Source organism: Coffea eugenioides, chromosome 4 (genome assembly GCF_003713205.1).
Source record: "Coffea eugenioides isolate CCC68of chromosome 4, Ceug_1.0, whole genome shotgun sequence".
In the NCBI taxonomy this organism is placed as follows: Eukaryota; Viridiplantae; Streptophyta; class Magnoliopsida; order Gentianales; family Rubiaceae; genus Coffea; species Coffea eugenioides.
In genome coordinates, this window is record NC_040038.1 from 10718471 (window position 1) to 10743128 (window position 24658).

At 36.6% G+C, this 24658-nt stretch overlaps 3 protein-coding genes across 3 annotated transcripts; 2 read left to right on the forward strand and 1 right to left on the reverse strand.

Annotated features, from left to right (window-relative positions):
• Positions 1 to 899: 899 nt before the first annotated feature.
• Positions 900 to 6837, reverse strand: LOC113767663 (elongator complex protein 3). Its single transcript, XM_027311829.1, has 8 exons — positions 6341 to 6837; positions 4693 to 4762; positions 4414 to 4586; positions 4008 to 4182; positions 3129 to 3295; positions 2536 to 2755; positions 2332 to 2436; positions 900 to 1522 (listed from the first exon to the last, which is right to left on the reverse strand). The coding sequence occupies exons 1-8, from the start codon at positions 6808 to 6810 to the stop codon at positions 1211 to 1213; spliced, it is 1692 nt and encodes a 563-aa protein (XP_027167630.1). The 5' UTR covers positions 6811 to 6837; the 3' UTR covers positions 900 to 1210.
• A 694-nt stretch (positions 6838 to 7531) lies between these two features.
• Positions 7532 to 15290, forward strand: LOC113767664 (3-oxoacyl-[acyl-carrier-protein] synthase, mitochondrial). Its single transcript, XM_027311831.1, has 14 exons — positions 7532 to 7770; positions 8352 to 8581; positions 9286 to 9393; positions 9478 to 9549; positions 9701 to 9787; positions 9951 to 10102; positions 10988 to 11068; positions 11160 to 11193; positions 11936 to 12002; positions 12118 to 12194; positions 12772 to 12832; positions 12954 to 13036; positions 14330 to 14401; positions 14852 to 15290. Exons 1-14 carry the CDS (start codon positions 7620 to 7622, stop codon positions 15014 to 15016), a joined length of 1440 nt encoding a protein of 479 aa, XP_027167632.1. The 5' UTR covers positions 7532 to 7619; the 3' UTR covers positions 15017 to 15290.
• A 1206-nt stretch (positions 15291 to 16496) lies between these two features.
• Positions 16497 to 24658, forward strand: LOC113769472 (telomere length regulation protein TEL2 homolog). The gene is made up of 13 exons (XM_027313925.1): positions 16497 to 16665; positions 16754 to 16782; positions 16883 to 16985; positions 17496 to 17667; positions 18716 to 18901; positions 19344 to 19504; positions 19611 to 19887; positions 20222 to 20436; positions 20780 to 20878; positions 20954 to 21474; positions 21970 to 22733; positions 23037 to 23235; positions 24301 to 24658. The coding sequence occupies exons 1-13, from the start codon at positions 16518 to 16520 to the stop codon at positions 24445 to 24447; spliced, it is 3021 nt and encodes a 1006-aa protein (XP_027169726.1). The 5' UTR covers positions 16497 to 16517; the 3' UTR covers positions 24448 to 24658.

A 24658-nucleotide genomic window follows, 5' to 3' on the forward strand; every position in this document is an offset into this window, starting at 1 on the left:
GAGTCTTGGTCAAGATAGTTTTGGGTCACAAGAGGTTTGGTCAAAGCTTTGTTTGATAAATTGACAATTGGCACAATTACAAATTATATATATCTAATTCTCAAAATATCTTTTGCCAAATATCGCTTTCACCCCAATATCTTAGTATCACAAAATATCTTTCTACACCCATATCCCTCTTTATTTCATGTCTCATCTCACTAGTTGGACTAATTAGTATATCTCCCCAAGAAAAACGAATCATATGCAATAAATTGGAACGGACAATAAAGTACAATAATTCTTTATCATTTACCAAATTAAAGTATGTAATCCAAAGGGAAAAATATATGCAAATTTTGTGATATGGGTGTAGAAGGATACTCACGAAATTTGTATATTTTTTTTCCCTTTGAATTACATGCTTTTATTTGGTAAATAATAAATAATTGTTGTATTTTATTGTCCGTTTCAATTTATTGCATATTATTTATTTTTCTTGCAAGAACTCTTTAGACCAACCAAATACTTTGATCAAACACATCTTGACCAAGTCTCCAAATTTACTAGTCTTTCATCTTCTTGCAAGACCGGGCACTTTCTTTTTTTCTTATTGGAGAGAGAGAGAGAGAGAGAGAGAGAGAGAGAATTGAGAGCAAGAAAATTTCCTTCATCCTCTTCTTCTTATCATCAGTTGCAAACCAAGGCTGATTCAATCATAAAACTCCACAAAAATTCCCTATTTCTTCAAGTTTAAACCGTGAGTGAGGGAGTCCTTCCTCTTTCCTTCTTCCAGCCGTGAGTGTAGGGAAAAGAGAGTTTTTTGTGGAAAAAAACCTTGTGTAATGACTGATTTTTTGCTGAATTTTTTTTTCCTTATGGCTAAGGAAGAAAGGCAGAAATTTCCAGCTCCAAAAAAAAAAAATGCAAATTTCGTGTCCTCGCAAAACCTCATGGCTCATGCTAGCCATATGCGTGTTAAACTGAATTGTCAATACAGATGTACATGCTAAAACTGAAAACTAAGAAAGGTTTAAGCAAACTCAACACCAACATACACTGTACGCACGATAATTTATGTAAGGTTAGTAAGCCCCAACTACAACAACTAGAAAAAGATCCGTGTGGTTCCATGCCATGCTCGTCTTCCGACACTGGTACTTGATAAAAAATGCAAGTAGCACTGGACAGTAAACCAGGCAATTCCATGGGCGGTTGCTTGCAAGCCTTCTTATGCGAGGTACTTCACCATGTAAGGACCTTCTAGCTCGTAGCCCAACTTTCTGTAGTAATGACGGGTCCCTACCCCTGAAATGACAGCTATCTTTTTTGACCTATGCTCTCTAAGAGCAATTCGTTCCGCTTCCTCCATTAGCAGTGTACCATAACCTTGATGTTGCAATTTATCAGCATCGCGCCCATGGACAGGAACTGCTGTTCCATAGACATGGAGTTCCCGAACGATAGAACATTTTCCTGTGAGTTCAGGGCAAGTGACGTTGCGCCCACATTTCCTCAGGCGCAATAGCCCAACAAGAATATCCTGCATTAATCAGCAAATTAAAGAGTCTGAAGGAAGCATAGGTTTCTTTATCCACAACCAAAAGGTAATTAAGATCATTATCAGGCATAGCATCACTGGGTAATGTAGCAACTAAAGTAAAAAAAAGAAATTATTTGAATCCAAAGTAATTATAGATACACACCAACAGAACACACCATAAAAAAAGGCAGTTAATGTTCAATGAGGTTTATATGCCCAGCAAATAAAGAAAAATGAAAGTAGGGTGGAAGGATTAGTACATTGCATCTTTTGATCAGACAAAATGCATTGCCTAAGTATTTGCATCAATTTTCCTATGTTTATAGAAATCTACAAACAGACAAAAAAAGTGGCTTGAAGACACTACTGAGTTTTTATGCTTTAAAAATCTCTTGCAGTTGAAAATTTCCAAGATAACATGTACATAAGTTTCCGATTTTGTCATCAATAAAAAAAGCAGCTCTTTATGCATTATCTGTTATGGCATCAGACATAGGACTTAAGGAGTTTTTAATACCTTCATTAAGACTTAACTTCAAAGATGTAAAGTATGCTCTCGCATCATCAAGTGCCAGATAACATTCAGCTGAAAATCAGCATATGCTTACTTTAAAAAAGAAATAAGAAATCTTTTGCACTGACCATTGAACTGTTTGTATAACACACTAACCATGTTTCAGCTCATCAGTAAAGCAGAGGACAATATATACCATGTTGACAAGTGGCAAATTTGCAAATATTGCTCTTTCCACCTTTTTCCCCCTTTCTTTGAAGTTAGGATGCAAGGTGCAGGGAAAAGTTCAAATTACCTGGCGTGTATCCTCATATGAAAGGAAAGTTTCCCAGCCCTCATTTGCAGTATAATCACGGCGAACAAGCTCAACTTCTTCCGGCTTTATTTTGTTGTGAATGTCCTGAAGTATAATCAGGAAGGGAAGGTGAATAATTAGTTTTGATACATTCTAATTCTAGCACAGGGCATGTTTCAAGCATTACTAATGAAATCCACTTACTTGGATTCCAGCTTCACGTGTTCGAACATCTCGACATTTCAAGCCCAAATCTTCCATCCGAGCCAATGCTAGCTCCCGCAGATTCCCTTTCTCAACCCCAGAAGTCACCAGAGGCATAGGGATATCACGCTGTACTCTATAGACACGTGTCCATGGGGGAACCATTGCCAAGATCCTAGCTACAATGTCAACAAGCTGCTCAGGTGGATAATTCCTATACCTGCAAGTAGTGTAACCCTTCAAAAGGCAGTTTTAAACCAAAGGTATCAAAAAACTGTAGAGCTTGAATACCCGTGCTTAGAATACTGCTCATACAGTAAGCAAGAGATTTTCCTTTTCCTTTTCCTTCTTCATATTGCTTTCACAAACACAATTTGCTTGGAATGAAGATGAAAGTTAGGACACTAGCAGACTCTTAATACAAAAAGGAAATTCTCAACAGTTCAAAAGCATGGTAGAAAGGAGAAGACAACGAAATAGTCAACTAGTACACTAGTGCTGACCAAGTTGTACTGGTAGATAAAGTAATGATTGGAAATCTCAAGAAGGCAGGCTAAATAGATATTTACTTTCAAATAACTGTGATCATGTACCTGCCAGTTTTCCAGAGTTCATAAAGTCCAGTACCACGAATAACAAGTGTAGGGTATATTTTGAGACCATCAGCCCTAAACAATGGGCTCTCAAAAAACTCCTTAAAACTCTCCATGTCTCTTTCAACCCCAACATTTGGGAGATCAGGCATCATATGAGCAACTACCTAAAATAAAAGATGAAGTGATTCAACAACTCAAAGTCAAATCACAAAACACAGAAAGGATAGGAAGAATCATGACACAATGCCCCCACCAACACTGAAATCATAGAAGCACAAATCAATAAAAAAGGCCATGCAACTGTGCTACACAAAACAAACTTAACTTCCTCTTAGGATCAAAAGAACTAGAATTCAGAAAGAGATGCAGTTGCTCCTTTTTATTCTTTACTTCTAACTTTCTATTTATATCCTGCATGTCTTCCCACATATGCTGGCACCTGGCTCCCCAAATCCTTCAAATTGACAGAGACTGCAGATCAAAATCATGCACATTCTTCCCCAGCTTTTAGATTTTCCATTGAAGAAGAATGTGGTTTGGAGACATATTCTTTTGCACTAACCATTTGCCATCTTGGCTGCTCTGCTTTTTATATCATAAACTAACTTTCTCCTGTCAAAATCGATATCTTACTACAGATTTTGGCCCCTTTCCTCAATGAAAGGTTTCAATTACAAAATTCATTCTTCCCATGTACTTTAGACAAGCCATTCAAGTATTGGTGACTACCATAACCAATAACTCAAAACAGGAAGAAATAAAAACAGGATTTACCACAAGAAAATTGTGTGACACACACACACACACACTCTCTCTCTCTCTCTCAAATTTAATAGACAATAATGGTTAAAATCATGAGAATAGACAAACGAGAACCTTAAATCCAGCATCTTTTGCTAAGGAAAAGCAATCAGCAACAGCTGCCACTGTGTGACCTCTATTTGTATCACGTGCTACATCTTCATATGTGCTCTGAACTCCAATCTCCAACCGTGTGCAGCCATATGAAAGCATTTGCCTAAGATGAGGCCCAAGGCAATAGTCTGGCCGCCTGGTTGGTTGTAAAGAGAGTCATTAGTCACACAGAACATGATTTCACAGCCACAAAATTGCTTTCATTGGATCATAAGTTGTCTCAACCCAATTCTTGCAAACAATGCACAAAAAAATGCTTTAGAAATAATAAACATAAGTTATACTTGGTTTAAATGCTAAACAAAAAAACACAAAGTATCTCAGGATGTCCACAAAAAGTTAAAACATCTATGATATTATCACTTACGTTTCGATAGTCATTCCAATGCATTTTACAGCACTGTGTTCAGAATAAGCAACTGCTTCTTCAACATTTGCAGAAGTATGTCCTGATAGAGCATCATGAAGATTCCGGATAAAATAATCACGATAATCAGATGGCAAGGACATAAAAGTTCCTCCCATCAAGATAAACTCAACCTGCATATGAGAGAGAGAGAAAGACATCAGAAAGCAGTAATTACAAACTCCGTACAGAGGGAAGGGAGGAACAACTGAAAAGAAAGCTGGACAGATGACGCCATACCTTATCAACACTATGACCTAACCTCTTCAGTTGATCTATCCTACTTCTAGCTTGCACATAGGGGTTATACCTGAAAGTAGCATGAGAACAGCAATCAAAACATTATAAACTATAAGAATTCCTTATCTCTAAACAAGGATTTGGAATTTCTCTCACCATTGCTCAATTTATTGAAAGCACGACAAAACATAGGCTCAAAAGATGATTCATTTCACAAAATTACCAAGAAGGCATTACAAAAATAAATAAATAAATAAAATTACTGTGCTGAGAGTCTGATTTATAAATAAATGAATAAATAAAATGTTAGGAGTCTGATAAACTGGCCCCAACGAAGTCAAAACAGAACATTTATATTCCTAAAGGCTTAAAAACTAATTGCCATTCCTTCCCATATGATAATCTACAAGACAATTTGCTGTTCTGCCCAACCTGAACGGCCTCTATTTGCTTATCAGATTATCTAAACATAAACACGTATTTCTAAGAAAACTACATTGAGAAAGACACCTTGAGTGGGCTCTCATGCTTTCTTCTATTACTTGCACTAGTATGGTCCTTCTTTAACTAGTTCAGTTAAGAATTTCATGGAATCTCGCTTAAAATGGCACTCAAGATGCCCATAAAAGGCTTAAAGAGTTTGAAACATGATGTGGAAATGGAACACATCCCGACAAAAAGAAGCGATGCTGCCACTATCATGCAATCAGATCAGAGACTTCCCCCGAAAATCCAGAACTCAATTGAAAATACCAACAAAGTCAACAAGTCTTAATCTCTTGCCAATATAGTTGATAACCATCTTAACAGAAGAATGCTGTTCCCTTGGCATCCGAGTGCAACAAAATAGTTGCTCGGGTATTAGTGAGAACATCATTTTGGCTTCACATTACAAAGTCACATGAGTTTACTGCAGCCATGCAACCCATAGGAACGTGAAGCAGCAAAAATCATATTTCTCTTCACTTCTTTAAGGTCTATAAAGAAATGCAAAGAATAACTAACTTAAGTTGTCGGACGCACAAAAGTACTTCTCAATGGCTGGCATCAATTTTGCCAAAACCATTATTCAACTTCTCTCCATACCAACCATAGACCTGTCCTGTTACCATCCATTTCAAGTGTCAGTGAAGGACAATTCTTCTGTCTCTCCTCCCATACCAAGTAAACATGGATTAATCTACACAACAGGTAATTAGAAGGTATACAACATCAATTTTAACTATTTATCAAGCTTAACATAACAACTCTATATCTTTTTACCCATTTCATTATTTCTTCATTAAATTGATCCCATTGCCCAACATCCCATTAGCAAGTTTTCATCAAGACTTTTCTTTTAGTGTAATTTGAATGTAGTCAAAGCTAAGACTCCAATGCACAGGTAAAACTAAAAATTCAAGCAAAATTACATCGCTTTAGCAGAATCACTCTTTCCCTCTTCTTCTAATATGTTCGTCCCATTCCTCAACATCCGACTACCTTTTTCCTCCTTCTGATATTCACAATTCCATTATTTTTACTTAAATTCATCCTGACAACCCATTAGGAAAGGATAACCAAGACCAAATTTTCTAACAATTTCCTAATCGATGCTAAAAATCATGATAAAATGCTCATTAATTAAGTTGAAGAAAATAAACCTCACCTAGCTCGAATTGCACGCATGCTAGTAGGCTCATATCCAGTATAAGACTGAGTACTATATTCAAAATCAGAATCCGGTCCACCGGGACAATAAACACATATATTCCCCGTTGTAGCAATATGAGGACACCGATGAGGTTTCGACATAACCGCCACGACAGCAATTCCGGACGCCGTACGAACTGGTTTAGCGCGGAGTTTAGGGAGAAGAGAGTCGCGCTCAGATTCCGGAAGAGCAGCGATCATTTCTACGAGCTTCGGAGCCCTAGAAAGCCCGTATTTCCGGCAAGCGGCGGATTTTAATGCGTTTAAGTCTACATTTTCGCCCTTGCGTGAAAGGTCTACCATGTTGGATACTATTTCGGCTATGGCTTTTACCCGAGCTTCTTCTTCTGTTAAGTTGTGTGAGATTACGCCGCCGCGACCGGGTCGCGGGACTTTTCGGGGCTCTGCCACTGCCGCCGTCGCCATTAGAGAAAGAGGATAGAGAAGGTGGCCGGAGAAAGTGGGATTCCCGGGGGAATTGGAGGAGGATTAAGGAGTTTTCCGTAAGATGAAATTACTAAAGTACCCAAGTGGCCTAAGAAGGTAAAATCCCGGAATTTATTCATTATTATGCTGAATATTAGAATTTTGAAAAGTAAAATTTTCTCTTTTAATCATGCACATCTAATTTTTCACATACAATAATTTATTAAGATTTTTCTTGTTGTGTGGTATATATTCGACGAATTATATTTTATGTATTCAATTATTTTTTATCCTATTATATATGTATATAATATTATTTAAGTATAATAAACAAAAAGTACGAAAAGTCATAAAAGAAAATTTATTACGTTAAATTTGATTCCAATTGAATTGATAGATAATCGATTAATTATGTACTTAGATCAAATTTTTGACAAAAAAAATATATACTTAAATCAAATAATTGAATTGAGTTTCAATATTTATTATCTTTTTAAATTTATTTTAAATCCGAGTAATTGAACATAAATTTTGAATACATACTTATACACATAAATTTGTATGAGTTTAATTTAACAAAATTTGACTGAATTGAACTCAAATAATAATAAATTCAAACTCAAATATGAGATTTAATAAGTCAAAATGGGGAGAATGGAGGAAGAAAAGAAAACAGAAATTTACAAGCAAAAAGTAAGTCCGATTCATAAGGGTACTTATGTCCAGCAAACTAATCTCGACCAAAGAGGTTAAACCCAGGACAGCTACTGAATGGGTTTACGAGGAAGAGATAAACAGCGAATTCTGGGATGAAAATGTGGGGGTTTGGCAATGGAATTCACCACTATTTCAGTAAAATAAGACGGCAACATCACAATCAGCTGCTCGGCAGACTGTTTTCCTCTTCTGCAGCCTTTGGGCCTCCCACGTCTAGGCCCCTTCGGAGAGTTGTAGTCACGGGTACTCATTTTGTTCTTATTTTCTTGAATATGGTGATAAGATAGAATTGAGGGTCTAGAAAAAGTTGAATTTCTTTGTTGTTTTTCATGTAAAATTCCATTCTTTTTTCAAAAAGAAATGAGAAGGAAGAAGAAGATGTTAAAGGGTTATTATTGGAGTTGTCATTTTTTTGTGTCTAAAATTGATTTAAAAAAAAAAGATGTGAAATGAAAAAGAGGTTAGAAATGTAGTGAAATTCATTCTCCCTAGAGTGGTTTATTTAAAGTAGTAGCAAGAGTATCGTTTATGTTTTGTGAATTACTAGATTACTTCATAAATGAAGCATACAAATTCATTAGAAAAAATAAAAAATAAGAAGGAAAAAATCTGAATTTTGATGAAAACTGTGAGGTGGAGGGAGGTAATTCAATGATGTTAATGATCAAAGTATGGGATGAATTGAACTCGAGCCCTTATTTTGTATGGTTAATATGATTAGAATTTTGAAGAAAGGACTTATATTTTGCTGTGAAGTTGATATATCGTGTATGCATGAGGAACCAGGAAGTGCATTTTTGCTTCTTATGGTGGGATTGTGGCAGGGCTAGGGTTGGTGACACCTTTGGGGTGTGGGGTAGAGACGACTTGGAAGCGCCTAACAGCAGGGCAGTGTGGAGTGAGAGCAATAACCCCTGAAGATTTGAAGATGGATGGATTTGATAAAGATATCCAGTTGCTTACATTTGATCAGTTGGCATCCAAAGTTGCTGCAATTGTGCCTTGTGGGAGCAACGCGGGTGAATTCAATGAGGCGTTGTGGCTAAATTCTAAGGTACTAGGTCTTTTCTAGGTTATAATGCTTTTGTCTGAGTGGCAACTAAAATGAATTTGAGAAAGGGGATATGAACTAGCTTAGACCAAAATTTGATCTATTGCAGGCTTTGGATCCTGGACATAGTTTGTCTAAGTGAAGGAATGCCAAATTCAATTATTTATATCTTTATCTGTTTTTCAGATGAGTAACTTGTTTCTTCTCATATTCTAATTTGAGTGTGATTTCAATGCTGGAAATAGAAATGCTTTTAGTATGTCATAGCAATGATGGACTCGTAAGACCACTTTTTGGCAAATAATCATAGTGTTTGCTGGTTAATGTTCCCCTACCAGGTAAGTAAATGGCCAAAATTGTACATGTTTACTGTTAAGAGAACTGATTGATTGACTTTATCATAATTGTGATAACATATAAAATCTTAAGGCCTTTTAGTTTAACTGTAAATTAAGTTACTTAGAAGTCCAAAAAGCTGAACATAAACCTTGTTAAAAGAAAATCTAAAAATAAACAAACTATTATGATAAATGATAGCTACCAGATTTGTGATGTCAATTTGGTGAAATTTGACCATTTTTGGGATTAGACTTCATCCCTCTCAATTGTTTCTGGTTGGAGGGCACGGCTTTTGCAGTATGTACATAAAGAGTATTTCTTAAGCCACAATATGTATATGGTAATGTTTTAGCTGGCATTGTTTTCAGGACCATAGATCAATTGCAAGGTTTATAGGCTATGCTCTATGTGCTGCTGATGAGGCTCTTAAAGCTGCGAATTGGTTGCCTAGTGAACAAAATGAGAAGGAAAAAACTGTAATGACTTCTTTTTGTGATAGAAAGGTTTATGCTCTCAACTTTTTATTAGGTATACTTAGTATATAAGATGCAAATTATCAGGGCGTCTCCATCGGGGCAGGAACTGGGAGCATCTGTGATATATTGGATGCATCGAGAATAATTTGTGAGAAGGTTGGTTGATTTGTCTGCAGTCTGAAATGAATTTTGTCATTACTCAGTCTATTTCTGTTGGTCTCAGCTAGAGACTTGAAAATAACCTCTGACATTGCTCACATAATGTGACATTTTTTCATTAAAATGACATCTCCTCCTTTGAATGAAGCGCCTACGCCGGCTCAGTCCATTTTTCATCCCACGGATACTGATCAATATGGCTTCTGGGCATGTGAGCATGACTTATGGGTTCCAGGTATGTGATCAATTCCTAACTCTTACATAAAGAGGATGTAATGAAGGCAGAGAGAGAGAGAGAGAGAGAGAGAGAGAGAGAGAGAGAGAGAGAGAGAGAGAGAGAGAGAGAGTTGTAATAATATGGATATAGTTGTATATTCTAGTCTTGACTTTGAATTTAGGGGCCAAATCATGCTGCAGTGACAGCCTGTGCTACCGGAGCGCATTCTATAGGCGACGCTGCTAGGATGATTCAATTTGGAGATGCTGATGTCATGGTTGCTGGGGGTACTGAAGCCAGTATAGATGCATTGTCAATAGCAGGATTTTGTAGGTAATGCAATTGTTGATTTTGGATAATTGTCCTGGCTTACATCTTTTGCTTTATTTTGCTGAGGGATATCTGAATGCATAAAAATGTGGGGCAAGATAGCAATGAGCTCTTGCTTGCTCATCATAAATAAGTGAAAAATTAGCTAACCTATTTCACTCAGATGCATCTATCATTAATTTTCTGTTCTATTTGGATTAGACTTGAATTGTTTCACTATTAACGATAGTTAAAGCACCCGCATCTAAGCTGTTTCTAGTGATGCTTCAGCTTTGTCGGCTTGTATTGCTTTTTAATAGACAGTTTGTACTGTTGTCTGGTAAACATATGATTGACATCCTAGATATTTGTCGCAAATTCACGAAGAGGAGCAGAATATGTTGGCTTTTGGCAGGGAGTGTTTTTTAATGTCTTATGGGTGGAATTGTATGTCTTTTGACATTAGGTAAGTGAGCGAGAAATAAAATGTGTAGAGGTGTCTAAACATTTTGAGCTTGATTTTCATGGCCAATGTGCTAACGATTGATGTTAAGCACTTGTATTATTTATCTATTTCATTTTTGCAGTCATAATCATTGAAACTCATTGCTCCTTAAGCTTTGAAAAATTATAACTTTTTATTGCTGGCTTATCTATTAGATCCTTTCTTTTCTTTCTTCTATATTGCATAACTTGTCTGCTGAAACATAGGAAAATAAACAGTAATTGGTTTTTTTCCATTTCACAAGGCAATACCCTGTCATTTACTAAACATCTGGAGAAGAATCTTATCAAAAGATACTTTTCCAATTTTTTCAGAATGCAAAAGTATCACCTTCCCGGAAAGAAAAGTCTGCATGAAGCCATGGAAAATACTAGCATTAATGCTACTTACTTTTTTGTTTGCAGATCGAGGGCATTGACCACAAAGTACAATTCTGTCCCTGAAGAAGCTTCAAGACCATTTGATTGTGGCCGTGATGGATTTGTGTAAGTTACTTGTCTGTTATCCTGAGTATATTGGATTGCATAACACAAGTTCTTTCAGCTTCTCTTAACTTTTTCAATTATTAAAATACAGGATAGCTGAAGGTTCTGGTATCATGGTGTTGGAGGTGAGTTTAGTCACAGATATAGTAATCAAACTTCCCTTTGCAGAAATATAAGATGTGAAGATCATTATCCCAATTAAGAAAATAAGTTGTAGCATCCAATTTCTACTTGGTCTTGAGGTTTTCTTGGTTGGTCTATGTAATGTTTTACATGCAATTAGTGGCTTATTTGATGACAATATGTATATTGAGTCACATTTTTCACTAGTTCACACATACTAGTGGACTCTGAGGATAAATGTCAATCGAGAAAATGGCAGCACATGCATTAGATGCAAAATGATTGCGTGTGTCTGTTAGTAATTCCTTTTTTTACTTTTGATTGGTAGGTGAGAGAATGGGAGGAAATTAATAGATAAAAGAAAGGTAACTTTTGGATGTACAAAGCTCATGAAAAGCGCTATTATGAATTTTTAACGGATAACTTCGCATAAGTATGTACAAATCTCAGGAAAAGTCCTTTTTATGGATTCTTTGAAAGACAACTGCACATGCAGTAAGCTTATAGAATCTGAATTTCTATCATTAATTAAATTCGATAAATTTAATCTTTTAGTCTGACAAGATCCACTCAAAACCTTAGTGCTTCTCAGCAGAGAGGTCTGGCTTTGTTTGTGTAAGAGGAATAGAAGTAGGGTAGAGAGTATTAAGTATGATTCAGTTGTTAAACAACTTTTTGTGCTTCTTAAATATGCTTTTCTTGAAATCTTTCATTGATTGCAGTGACTTCTTTTAATTTCTTAAGGAACTAGAACATGCACAGAGGCGAGGAGCTAAAATCTATGCAGAACTCCGTGGTTATGGGATGTCAGGTTTGGGCTTTGGATTGGCTGTTACGATAGTACTGCAATCATACATTTTCTTATCCCTTGATCCTTCTATTCATTCTTCTGTTCAGCTTGTAACTGCACATATTTCTTTCTTCAGGTGATGCATATCACATTACACAACCACATGCTGATGGAAGGGGTGCCATTTTAGCCATGACACGTGCTTTAGAGCAGGTCATCATTGTCCATTTCGTGTTTTCTTGTAGGTTTTATAAGCATGACTAGTGGACAAATATCTATAGATTTTTCCAATTACTTTAACACTCTTTGTTCATATAGTTGGTCACTTTCAAGAAGCATAACAAAACATAATCTTGTCTGACAACATAACAAGATAACATAACGAGATTTCAGGTGATTCCTCTTTGGAGCTTTGCCACCTGTTACTTTTTGGGTTATCCTCTCACGTATCTATACTATTTTAGTGGTGCACAAGCAAGTTTCTAAAATTCTGTTCTTTCTTCTGCCAGGGTTTAGGTGGGGAGTGAAAAGCATTTGGTTTTTGTAAGATTTCTTTTTGGGGTTGTAAGAGAGTGTGGGGAAGATGTGGGAGGTAATTATATAAGCTGCTTGTTGAAGGATAAGAAGAACTCCCTAGAACTTGTGTGCATGGACTTGACCTCCCTTTTAAGTCCTACTCTTTTGGTTCTTATGCATTCAGATGTTAAGAATCTTGGGAAACTTTAAACAATTTTTGTGTTGCTGTATTGTTGAAAAGGTTTCTAACAGTTTGCTTTTCTGACACTGGCAGTCTGGTCTCCATCCTAACCAAGTGGATTACATTAATGCCCATGCTACATCTACACCTTTGGGTAAATTGTCCAATTGCAGAACCATTCACTAAGAACTTACTAATTGTCATGAAAGTATTGAGTATTTTCTGCACTATTTTTTTTTTGAATATTTCCACTCATATGTTACTTTAATACTTAGGTGACGCTGTCGAAGCGAATGCGATAAAGTCTGTATTTTCAACACATGCAACATCTGGTTCTTTGGCCTTGTCTTCTACAAAGGTAATATGCATATCATACTATTGGGTTTTCTCGGACATTTAGTATATCAGCGTCATTTGGAGATTGCATTGTCAAAATGATAAGAGTTCCAAAATTTTCAGGAACTTTATGTGGATCTTCTTCTTCACGTTGAATTACAGGATTTAGAGATTGTCATCCTGTTGAACAACTATTTCTGTAATTATATTTGTTGATCTTACATTTTTTTTTGACTGACATTTTAGCACCCATTTCACTACCTTGCTTTTGTTTTCTTGTTCAAATTGTTAGAGCTCAGAAAGGAGGGTGGGGAGCAAAAAGCATTTAGTTTTTTTGTTTTCTCCGATTAACTAGGAATTACTGTTTGGGTGATGAAACTCACCTTTTGAAATTCATGAATAACAAGTTAAACCTACTTTTATATGATATCTCGTGTGATGTGTCCATAGAGTAGAGCCAGATGCATCACCCTTTTCCCGCATTATGTTTCATCTTCCCGTACTTCTCACACTCAGACGTTTGTTCCATTCTGTAAAGTTGTGACAACAATCATTATTAAGCACCGTAAATAGAGATTTCCAAAGCCCTTATCAACCTCAGCCAAGGTCTTGCGAACACCAAACAGCACCAATAACTCTACCCCTCCATTGACACCAAGGAATCCGTTCTCAAATTCACAAGCTCAAAACTAAGAATAGGGAACTTAAATCCACTGTTAACTTCATTTCCAGCACCAGGAACCACTTTTCCAGCCCTTAATCTACCAAATTGTTGATATTGGACTATCCTTTGTGGTTGGGGTTTGTGGCAACTGCAACTTATATTTTCTGCTTGTTTTGATGCCACTTGTCACATTTTGAAACTGATAAGAATTCTCTTTTATCAAATTTTAGAAAGAGAGGGAGGGAGAAATTGCAAAGCCTGGTAAGGGTGGGGTTAGTTATAGGTTATCTTAAATCTCTCACCTCATTGGGACTGGGATAGAAATTTGGGGAGAGTTGAAAGGTGGGAAGGTACTTCTGGCACAAAAAAAGAAAAGTATGGTACTTCGATCAGAAAAGGGATAGAGTCTGTTAAATTTGTTTTATTTTCAGTTGTCCCAAAAAGGGAAATAAAACTCACTGGCTTGACTTTGTCTTGGAAAATAAAGCAATTGAAATGGTTCGTAATTGATCTTGTAGTAGCTTGTATGATCCAACAACCCTTTTGCCCATCACTGCGTAGAAAATTTGTATTATGATTAATGTGTTACAATGTTTTATCTTCCGTGCCTGCAAAATCCTAAATGTGTAATGTTCGAATAACATGAATCAGGGAGCTATGGGCCATCTTCTTGGGGCAGCTGGAGCTGTGGAAGCAATATTCACTGTTTTGGCTATACACCATGTAAGGGAAGTTCAGTCAAGATTTCCAATGTCCTTCAAACCATAATCAACAGTTCCTTAATTACCCTCTTACCTTTAATCACAAAAAGCATTTAGCACGAGCTCACCAAATCCTGGGACACATATTGGTGAACTTTTTCACAATATCAGTAATAGAATGTGATTATGCGGATGCAAGTCTGGTGCTACCGCATATAATTAAATTGCTGGAATTTCTTTCTATAGGTGAAAGCTTCTCATATGGGGCAGGCTAATGCTGCAAATTAATAGCATCTCTCAACCTAGTTACTTTTGTTATTTCGCAAAATTTGGGATGCCTTTCATGGGAAATTCCCTTCATTTGAGTCAAGTCTGGTCTACTGGAAAAACTTTCTTGGGCACAGATTGAGGTCCTTTGGTTATTGTGAACTGATATTTGTGTTCCTTTTCTCGTGTGGAAATATCATGGCAGGGGATTGCTCCATTGACACTTAATCTAACAGAACCAGATCCAGTTTTCAGTAATGACTTCATGCCTCTTACTGCTTCAAAGGAGATGATTATCAAAGCGGCCATGTCAAATTCTTTTGGCTTTGGGGGAACAAATTCTTCCTTGTTATTTTCTTCCATCTCATGAATCTGTGTCAGCTCTATTAGTCTTCGAAACTCTTTTTTGTTCATCAGGGATAGCAACAAATACTGAAGAGTGTAGAACCTCCTGTTTCAGTGAGACAGAATCGCAACATTTTTTTTTTGATTTGGTAGATTCATTTATAGAATGTTTGTGTGGTGATGCCCATAGAGTTCTCAGTTATGAAATGGTGGCTTGTATGCAATCAATTTTGGGATGATGAATCAGTATGGAAATGAATTTGCCATCATCAACTGCTAAGAATCAGTCATTCGGTTCGCTATAGTGAAAACTATAGCTGAGCGAGTTACAGAATTCAACCAACATTTGTTTTTAAAGAATCAAATTGTTGGGCAACTTCAGAAATGGTTTTATCTCCGTCCTTTTATTTATCAGTTCAAGCTCCATTTTCCAGCACCATACCATCCATTATCCACAAAAAGGGCAAGCCTATATAGTGTCAAAGAATTCTTTTGAAGTTATCATAAATTCAAATCTCTCTCTCGCCTTTCTGATTCTTAAATCCCATTACTCCCTTTCTGATCCTTAAATCCCATTACTCCCTGCTACCAAAAAAACTCTTGCAAAATGTTCTAACTAGACATGTCAATCCCAGTGCAACATGTTCTAACCAAAGTTAATATACGCTAAATACACTATTAGTGGTAGTGTAGAAAAGTTTTATCCATATAAAATATGTCCAAAATCTACTCTAAAAGGGGAGGGAAACATCAAAATAATGTCTAAAATAGGAGCGTTGGCGAGCCAAGTTGCTTGCGAGTAGCTTATGAACGGCTTGGTCAAAAGTTTGGCTCGAATTCGATTTGATTGAGTTCAACCTCGAACTCGAGCTACTTGTTTTATGTAATGAGTGAACGAGTAGAGTTTGAGCATTAGTAGTAAATACTTGGGTAATTGACAAGAATAATCGTGTATTTATTTTATTTATGTATTATATATTTTAATTATGGAATGACTATTATTGGTTCGTATTTTAATAAATTCACATGAAGTAATGTTCAGTGAAAAAAAGTGACGGATGACAAAATGGTAATTTGATAAATCTAAAATGTAAAAAATTAAAACAAGAAAATAAAAACTTACTCAATCTCGAGCTAAATAAGGCTTGCAGTTTATTCAAGCTCAAACGAGTTGAATTCGAACTTAATTTCCATTATGTCGAGTCAAGTTCGAGCTGAAATTTATACTTGAGCTCAAGGTCAAGTAGCACTAATAGTGATCGAGTTCCGGCTCGGGTATGGTACTACTGGAGTTTGACTCGTTGAAATATTTTAAGGTATTTCTGTCCAGAAATATTTTGGGGTAAAAAGTGTTACCGAGGCTAATATTAGGGGGTTTACAAGTATTCATAATAAATTACAGAAACTAGTAACTGGGCGGGTTGATGAATCTGGATAAACCCGACCCTCCAGTGTAAACCGTTCATTTGTATTGGAGAAACAGAAACAGAAGAGCTCGAAGAAGAAGAAGAAGAAGAAGAATAATAATGGGAGAAGTGGAGGAGAAAGCCGTATTGGAGAAGGTGGGAAACGTCGTCGCCTCAATCAACGGCTCCAAACACGTCGACCAAGTCATCTCCGCCGTCTATTCTCTCGCCGCCCTTCTCTTCCCCCTCGAGACTCTGTCTTTCATAGGTGAATTTAGTGTTTCTTAATCCATTTCACTAATACCTGCTACTACTTTTTTTTTGGCTGATTTATTTTTTTTGAAACTGTTTATTAGGTAGCATCAGTGAAAAATACAGGGATGAGGTACTTCAAAAATTTAGTTATTTATCTGTTATTATGCATGCAAAATAATTGTAGAACAGAATTGTGGATCTTAATGGTTCTTTTTAATTTCGAACTATAGGTGCGCAGCGTGGAGGCACTAAGTGAAAATCAGAGAAAAGAATGGTGGAAGGTTTTTTACAAAGGAGCTGCATTTCCAGCTCTTGCTCGAGTTTTACTATATGGTACAAACAAAACAATGAAAGTTTGATTTTTTTTTTTTTGGGTTTAGTTTACTAATGCGTGCTTAAGTGTGGATTTTTGTTTTTTTGTTTTTCGTTGTGAGTTTCTACCGGAATCCAGTTTTTTTACTATAATTAAGAGAACAAATGGATGAAGAGCCTCAATGATTGTGCATTCTTATTGTTCGAGACAATATTAATGTTGATTTCTATATAACCAAACAAAAAAAAAAAAGGAGAAAAGAGAAAAGGTTGCCGGTGCTAACAGAAGTACCAGTAAATGTTCCCTAGTGAAAATGGAAACTAAGAAAGTAAAAAGAAAGAATATAGTGCTATGTTACGTGTATATGTGTGAACTTAAGCTTCTAAGGTACCTTGGATACTTGTTTTGCTTTTGCGAACCAAGCAGAAAAGAAGGAGAATATATCCGCTTTTGGGTTATATTTCTTTACTTTCTGTTTAACAGGTGACTGTTGTGCATGACTTCTGATGACAATTGGTGTTTATGTGTAGATGTTGCTTCTGATTGGCTGGTTTGTTTTCCCATTTCCGCAAGGAAAAATGTATACGATGTGTTTTTTGTCAAGGGCCGTATGACTGAGGTTGTTCAAGCTATAGTTCCTTGTCTGCAGAACAGAGGAAGCACTAGTTATGACACTAGTGCTGTCTATTCAAATGCTGAAAGGTAATGGTTTGTGGGAATTCAATTTTCCTTCTGTGTGGTCTGTTTGGTTATTCTTATGATTCTTATGCAATTTGTTGACTATGTCACTTCGTGAAGGATTAGCTGATTTCCTTTTTCCATTCTTAGTGGTGCTGTTGGACATAATTAAGAAGGCATTTATTATTAGACTGTTTATGTTTCATGAATAAAGGGGCCACAAGGCCTATCAAATGTTTTAAAATAATACTCTGGGTATATATGGATACATGGGCCATTCCTGTAGTCTATAAGTGTACACAGTTGTTGCCATTTGAGTTGCTTTCTGTCTACATGTTGAGATGTTGTTTCTTATCTAATTTTAGCTGTTTCATTCTCCCAATAAAAGTTGACATCTTTTGTTGCAATTATGTCCTGTGTTCAAATTTTGGTTTCCTTCATACACCAAATCAGCAAGAGAAATGAGTGAAGAGAATGAAGAAAAACAAACACAAGTCTAGAAGCACTTTACAAAAATAATAATGAGTAAAATTGGTGAGAAAGATGCATCCCCAACTATTAGTAGATTGATGTTACAAATATTACTATTTATTAGACTAGTTTTAATGAGATCTGATTTAGGAAGAAAGTAGTTTGATTTGCTCTCTTTGGGAAAAGGATAACTTCCTACAGCTTTCCAATAGATGGAAAGGCATGGGAGAAAAGGTATGAAGACTAGGAGAATCAATAACTGCCTAACTCAAAGTAAAAGCGGACAAAGTCAAGAGATGTACTCAAGTTATTGTTCATGTGCCAATTATGGAATTTTACTAAAGTCTTTTTGAACATTTCATGTGAAGACCATTAATTATTTTGTAGTTTTGACCCGTGCATATATTCATAGGCCGACTCACTCACATGTAAACATTCATGTATATGTACTCAAGTAGCTATGCTGCTTGTCTCTGAGTGTCTCTACCATATGCTACGAGAGTTACAAAGATCTCTGTCATGCTATAATTCTTGTTTTTCCTGGATGTGCCAGTATGAGGAGATAGTAGCTGAACCTATTGCTCCTTGACATTTATGGCAGATTACTTGTACTTTGCTTGGTTGAAAATGATGGTGCTTTTCAAATGATTAAAGAATTTAATTTTCAATGCGAAAGTGAGGAGCTTACTGGTGACAAGCTCAAGCAGGCTATTTCCATGTTGGCACAACTTGTTACTTCTATTCCTGACAAGGCTCGACCAGGAATCTGTAGTGCTCTTTCATCACAGTATCCTTATTACTTTAAGTATTGGTACTGTCTGTTTTTCATGAGTTTATCTAATTTGTGCCCTTGTAACTAGAGGAATAGTAAACAATTTCATCCGTGAGTAAAACTTCAGTGCCTGTTCAGTATGCCAAGTTACTCTGATTACTCACCATAGATCCAAAGATAAGTAGTTGACCACATATTGTTGCTTACGGTGTCTATTATTGGTAGTTGGTTACCATTTGGCTTACTGAATTGGTTCTCAAGTTCTTCTCTTCTTGCCTTAAGAACTAAATGGGTCATAGAGGAATCTTTTTGCTGTAGTTTTGCTTTCCTCCACTAAACTTGGATTTTGTTCATGTTCTCGATCTATCAGTTGTGGTCATGCATCATTATGAGCTGTGGCTACTTTTCATTCTCTTTGTCCCTCTGCTTGTCTGTATTCCTTACCTGGATATCTTAGTTTGTTTTTCAAGAGTATTACTACCCAACTCCTCTCTGGAGCAGAAGAATGGGACAAGAATCTACCTGATGGAGTGGACAGCTGCAATAAAATTTATACACATGATACAATTGTCTTTATTGGAGAAATAGTTGCTCGAATTTGTCGGAGAGGATCAGCTGGTAAAATTTTTTCAAAATATGGAGTGCTAGATATTTCCCCCTCCTGACTTTATAATACTCTGCTACACCAAAATAAGCCTCAGGTGTGAATCTTTACTTTTCACAGATGTGCTGCTAAGTGAACTGATCCCCCGAGTCCTCTGTCAAGCTCGCAATTTTTTGTCTGGAACTGCTAATGTGTCTGTTAACAAGACATTTGAGTTAAAACCTGGTCTAAGATTTTGGTCAAGAGTGATAGAGGAGATTAAAGATTCTTATGCTGTGGAAAGATTGTCTGAGCAGCTCTTGCATCAACTAGCAGCTCAAAATACAAATGATATTGAAGCTTACTGGATTTTGTGGATCCTGTTTCATCGTAGTTATGAGAACCAACCTTTGATTAGGTTTATCCATCTCCTTTTCTCCAGCCTTTAAAGATTTTTCTAGATAGTGATAGTCAATTTGTTTGCAATGAGAATGAATTGGGATGTTTCAAATGGCTAAATCAGTATTAGTAAACTTAGTGGGAACAAAAATGTGAGATGCTTTCATGGAAAAGTTTTTGTGAATTTATTTTCTGATTCTTCCTTTAAGACATGTCACATGAAATATATATATATATATATATCAAGGATACAATGTATATTCTTTAGGGCAATTCTGTATCTTTACAAATTACATAAATGTGGAAGCATCTCTGGTAACAGTGACAATTTACTAAATTCCCTCCTTTTTCAGGTCTATGTTTGTTGACAAATTTTTGCTCTGGAAAGTATTTCCTATCTGTTGCCTGAGATGGATTCTTCACTTTGCTATTCTTGAATGTTCCCCTGATAATACTTTGCTGACAAAAGCTTATCATGCTCATCGCCTAGTGGAGACAATGCAGCGTCTTGTTTCAGTGTGGTCCAAACGAGAGTTTGTGCAATCATCTAGGCTTGAGCAACAAGCTTGTATCCTTTCTTATTGTTTTCTCATTTGAAACGGGGTGCAATATCTTCTTTTGATATCCATTATGTGGGGAAGAGGTCCAATGAAATACTTGGTCTTAGTATCTGTACTTGCCAGTCAAAATTGCTTGCTTGTCATTAATATATGTGGTTATGGAATGCTTTTGCCTCTGGGGGGATCAGTATGTTCCTGCCGTTAAGAAGGATGGAAAAAAAAATCTTGTTCAGCATGGACTTTTGCTATTCTATTCTTTCTTCGGTTGTAATTAGTTGACGTTCTTTTATTCCAATCTTTTGGGCTATTATTTTTAATTTTTTTCATCCTGTGACTCCTTAATGTTTTCAGATGTAACTGCAGCTTTGGGCCTCTGCCTGGAGAAGATGTCAAAGGAAGATTTAGATGCAACAAAGGATGCTATCCACTCAATTCTTCAAGGAGTTAGCTGTAATCTTTCCTCCTTTTGCTAGTTATTGAAATTATCTTGTTCGCTGGCTCTTATCTCTCAATGATTGGTGACAGGTAGGCTGGAAAGCCCTGATCATTTGGTCCGCAAAATGGCCAGTAGCGTTGCTTTAGTATTTTCTAAAGTTGTTGACCCCCAAAATCCTTTATATCTGGACGATAACTGCCATGATGAGACCATTGATTGGGAGTTTAAGCCAACAATGTCAGATAGAAGTTCAGTGGCTAAATCACATCACAAGGATGAAGAAGCTGACAAAGTTAAAGGTTTAGACATGGCAAAGGAAGCCAACGGTGTCGATGATGCTGATATGGGAAAGAAAGTCAAAGGCAGGAAACAGAAGCTGTTGGAATTTAAATTAGTTGATCCGGATGAGGTTATTGATCCAGCTGCATTAAATGGCGAGTTAATCTCTGATGGAGAGGGTGATGATTTTGGAAGTGAGGATTCTGATTCCTTGAGCGACACATCTTTAGAGCCATATGATTTAACAGATGATGATGCGGATTTGAAAAGAAAATTCTCGCAGTTGGTTGATGTGGTTGGGGCATTAAGGAAATCTGATGATGTTGATGGGGTGAGTTTCTTCTACTTTGACAAAGTTTAAATAAAAGAACCCTCTAAATTTGCTAATGTTGTAAGGCGAGGAAGAAATCTGGTTTTCATTCTAAAATCCTTTGTCATGTATAGCTTCAATTTTGGTGCCTCCTTTAATGTACTTTTGCATATGTTTAAAATTGCTATAGTCATTGTTGATAGCACAATTATGTTATAAAGACACTGCTGATTTCGCAATATACTATGTAAATTATAGTTTTTTTGAGCTTCAAAGTAAAGCTTCTAGCTATAGATTTCTTATTTTTTTCAGTGTGTTGCAGTTTCTTATGCAGAATCCAAACTACTTTACAGGAGGTTATCCTATCAGTCCTTTCTCTCCCAATGACAACATCTTCAATTCAGCAAATTATGAATACCTGTTATATGAAGTTAATAATTCTACCTATTGGAAGCCTTACCTGAAGGTTGTACCATAGACATTCTGGAGCTATAATTATGTATCTTTTCTCTGCAGGTCGAAGGAGCACTTAATGTTGCTGAGAAGCTTGTTCGAGCATCACCTGATGAACTTAAATATGTAGCTAGTGACCTGGCTAGAACTCTGGTTCAGGTTCGTTGTTCTGATTTCACAGTCGAAGGAGAAGAAGAATCAGCTGAAGAGAAGAGGCAAAAAGCATTAGTTGCACTGATTGTGACCTGTCCACTCGAATCTCTTGAGGCTCTACACACCTTGCTATACTCAGCTACAGTAGATGTCAGCCAACGAATTATGATTCTTGATGTAATGACTGGTGCAGCACAAGAGCTAGCGAGTATGAAATTTTTAAAACCAGAATATCAGCCAAGGAACCTCATATCATCCGTCTCAGATAAGCCATGGTTCATCCCAAGAAACATTGGTCCTCCAGGAGCGAGTTCTTGGAAGGAAATATCAACACCTGGAACTCTATTGAATTGGTCATATTCATATGAGAGAGAACTTCCTCCTAGACCGGGTCAGATCCAGAGAGGAAAAACACGTCGATGGAGCCTTCAGTCATCTGTAAATGAAAACCAGTTAGAACAGTCACAGAATCAGTTCCCCCAGTATGCAGCAGCATTTATGCTGCCAGCCATGTTAGGATTTGATAAGAAAAGGCATGGTGTTGATTTACTTGGTAGGGATTTTATTGTCCTGGGTAAACTAATATTCATGCTTGGAGTTTGTATAAAATCTGCAGCCATGCATCCAGAAGCATCTGTTTTGGCATCCCCTCTTCTGGATATGTTAAGAGTCAGGTAAAGAACATTCCAAAATGACGTGTAGCTTTTAATTGTGATCGTTGTTGGTTGTAATATTGAACCAGACAATGCAAGTTAGGAGGATGTCATATATACTCATGGCCTGGGTAGATATACGTCACCTGGTAGTAGATCTCTATGTGTTGTTTTACTGCTCTATATTATAGTACTCAGTTGTGCTATTGATGAGCATCATTCCTATCACATTCTAGTTGAAAATACAGAAGAAGGAAACAAATATTGTTCTATGTGAAGAGAGGATGCTTTTAACCTGACAATCATGTTCTTTATATTACACAGGGAGATATCTCATCATATTGAACCATACGTCAGAAGATCTGTACTTTTTGCGGCTTCATGTATATTGGTGGCCATCCATCCCACTCATGTTGCATCAGCTTTAATGGCTGGAAATACTGAAATTCCTAGAGGACTCGAATGGATTCGCACATGGGCTCATGATATAGCTGAATCAGACACAGACAGAGAGTGTTACATGGTAAGCAAAATTCTTAAGGTGATGACTGTTTGTGCTAGCTTTCTTTAAACACGCAAATGCTTGTCCACCAATATCAGCTCCAGATAGTCACATGAAACAGGATTTAGACTTCTTTATTATTTATGAGGACCTTTTAGATTAGATTTCTGACTTAGTGATATCTTAGGAAACGTCTCTATATTGTCATAGTAAAGTAGCTGGTGGTATAAGGCTCAGGGTATTCGCTGCATCTAAAGTGAGAAACAGCTAGCAGACAAAATATATACTCTTGAAAAGAATGTGTCAGTTTGAAATTAGATCTTAAATGTATAATATTACAATTGACAGCTGTAAAGAGAGAATTAAAGAGAATTCTTGTAACCAAAGCCGCATAGTATTGAACCAGAATTTTTGCAGATAGTTAGCATTGGTGTTGATGATGTATAGACTTCGGGGTAGGGTTGGTAGTACATTGCCTTGCATTGCTATAGTGTGGTAGATACCCCTGCACACATTTTGCAGATGGTTAGCATTTCTTTGTATTTAGAGAATGACAAAGATTGGTCATAGTTATTTTTTGTATGCTTAAATTGGTGCTCATGTTTAAGTAAAAAAAAATAGTAAGATACACTCATGAAAAGATGTGGTAACCAGCCCCACCCCCTTCTTATAAGAAATATTTTTCCTTGCCATCAGACCGTCCATCAGGCTTAAAACTCCTTAATTCTTAGCAGATTACAACCCACGTAAAAGAATGGAAGAAAACAAAGTAAATATTGTTAAGACTAATAGAATCTTTGCCAGATGCTTTACTTATATGTTGGGCAGTGAGATGTGTGAATCTTCTACCATTTTATGGTTTGCTTCATTCCTTTCCATGTTATGCATGGTAGGCACAACTAGGCTAAGTTGTTATTCGTCGTGTCGTTGTATTTTGTTCTTTGAAAGTCAAACTGAGATATACTGCATCTTGTTAAGTTTTAATCCGTGGGAAAAGCTTGAAAAGTGTTTTCCTTCAATTGCTGCTGTATATGCTCTCGTGGGAGATTTTCAAATCATTCAGCCTCTGTTTTATCTATTTTTCAGCTGGCCATGACATGCTTGCAGCTTCACTCCGAGATGGCTTTGCAAACTTCTCGAGCGCTAGAGTCAACAGAAGGCACATTTGGAACTGAAACTCTTGGTCTTCCATCAGCTCTGGCTAGCGGAATGATTAAAATCCCTCGTGTATAGCTAACTTCAACTTCTAATTCTTTTACGATTTTTTTTTTGGCAATTCTTTTTTGTAAATTCTGCATGCTGCTGGTACTTTTTCTACATCACTCTTTTTTTTTTTGGGAATTCTTTTTTTTTTTTTCTTGGGGCAATGCTAGATCCGCAGTGTATCAAATTGAGCCAAGCTCGTAAATACCGCTCTGATTCTGAGGATATTTTGCATGCTTGA

Coding starts and splice junctions, on each gene's coding strand:
- LOC113769472 (XM_027313925.1), top strand. CDS start 16,518: ATGGGAGAAGTGGAGGAGAAAGCCGTATTGGAGAAGGTGGGAAACGTC. Junction 19,505..19,610: donor TTGTCGGAGAGGATCAGCTG/GTAAAATTTTTT, acceptor TACTTTTCACAG/ATGTGCTGCTAAGTGAACTG. Junction 19,888..20,221: donor GAGAACCAACCTTTGATTAG/GTTTATCCATCT, acceptor CTCCTTTTTCAG/GTCTATGTTTGTTGACAAAT.
- LOC113767664 (XM_027311831.1), top strand. CDS start 7,620: ATGAAAATGTGGGGGTTTGGCAATGGAATTCACCACTATTTCAGTAAA. Junction 9,394..9,477: donor AAAATGAGAAGGAAAAAACT/GTAATGACTTCT, acceptor GCAAATTATCAG/GGCGTCTCCATCGGGGCAGG. Junction 12,195..12,771: donor TGACACGTGCTTTAGAGCAG/GTCATCATTGTC, acceptor TGACACTGGCAG/TCTGGTCTCCATCCTAACCA.
- LOC113767663 (XM_027311829.1), bottom strand. CDS start 6,810: ATGGCGACGGCGGCAGTGGCAGAGCCCCGAAAAGTCCCGCGACCCGGT. Junction 4,587..4,692: donor TAGGTCATAGTGTTGATAAG/GTATGGCGTCAT, acceptor TCTCATATGCAG/GTTGAGTTTATCTTGATGGG. Junction 4,183..4,413: donor ATTGGAATGACTATCGAAAC/GTAAGTGATAAT, acceptor ACAACCAACCAG/GCGGCCAGACTATTGCCTTG.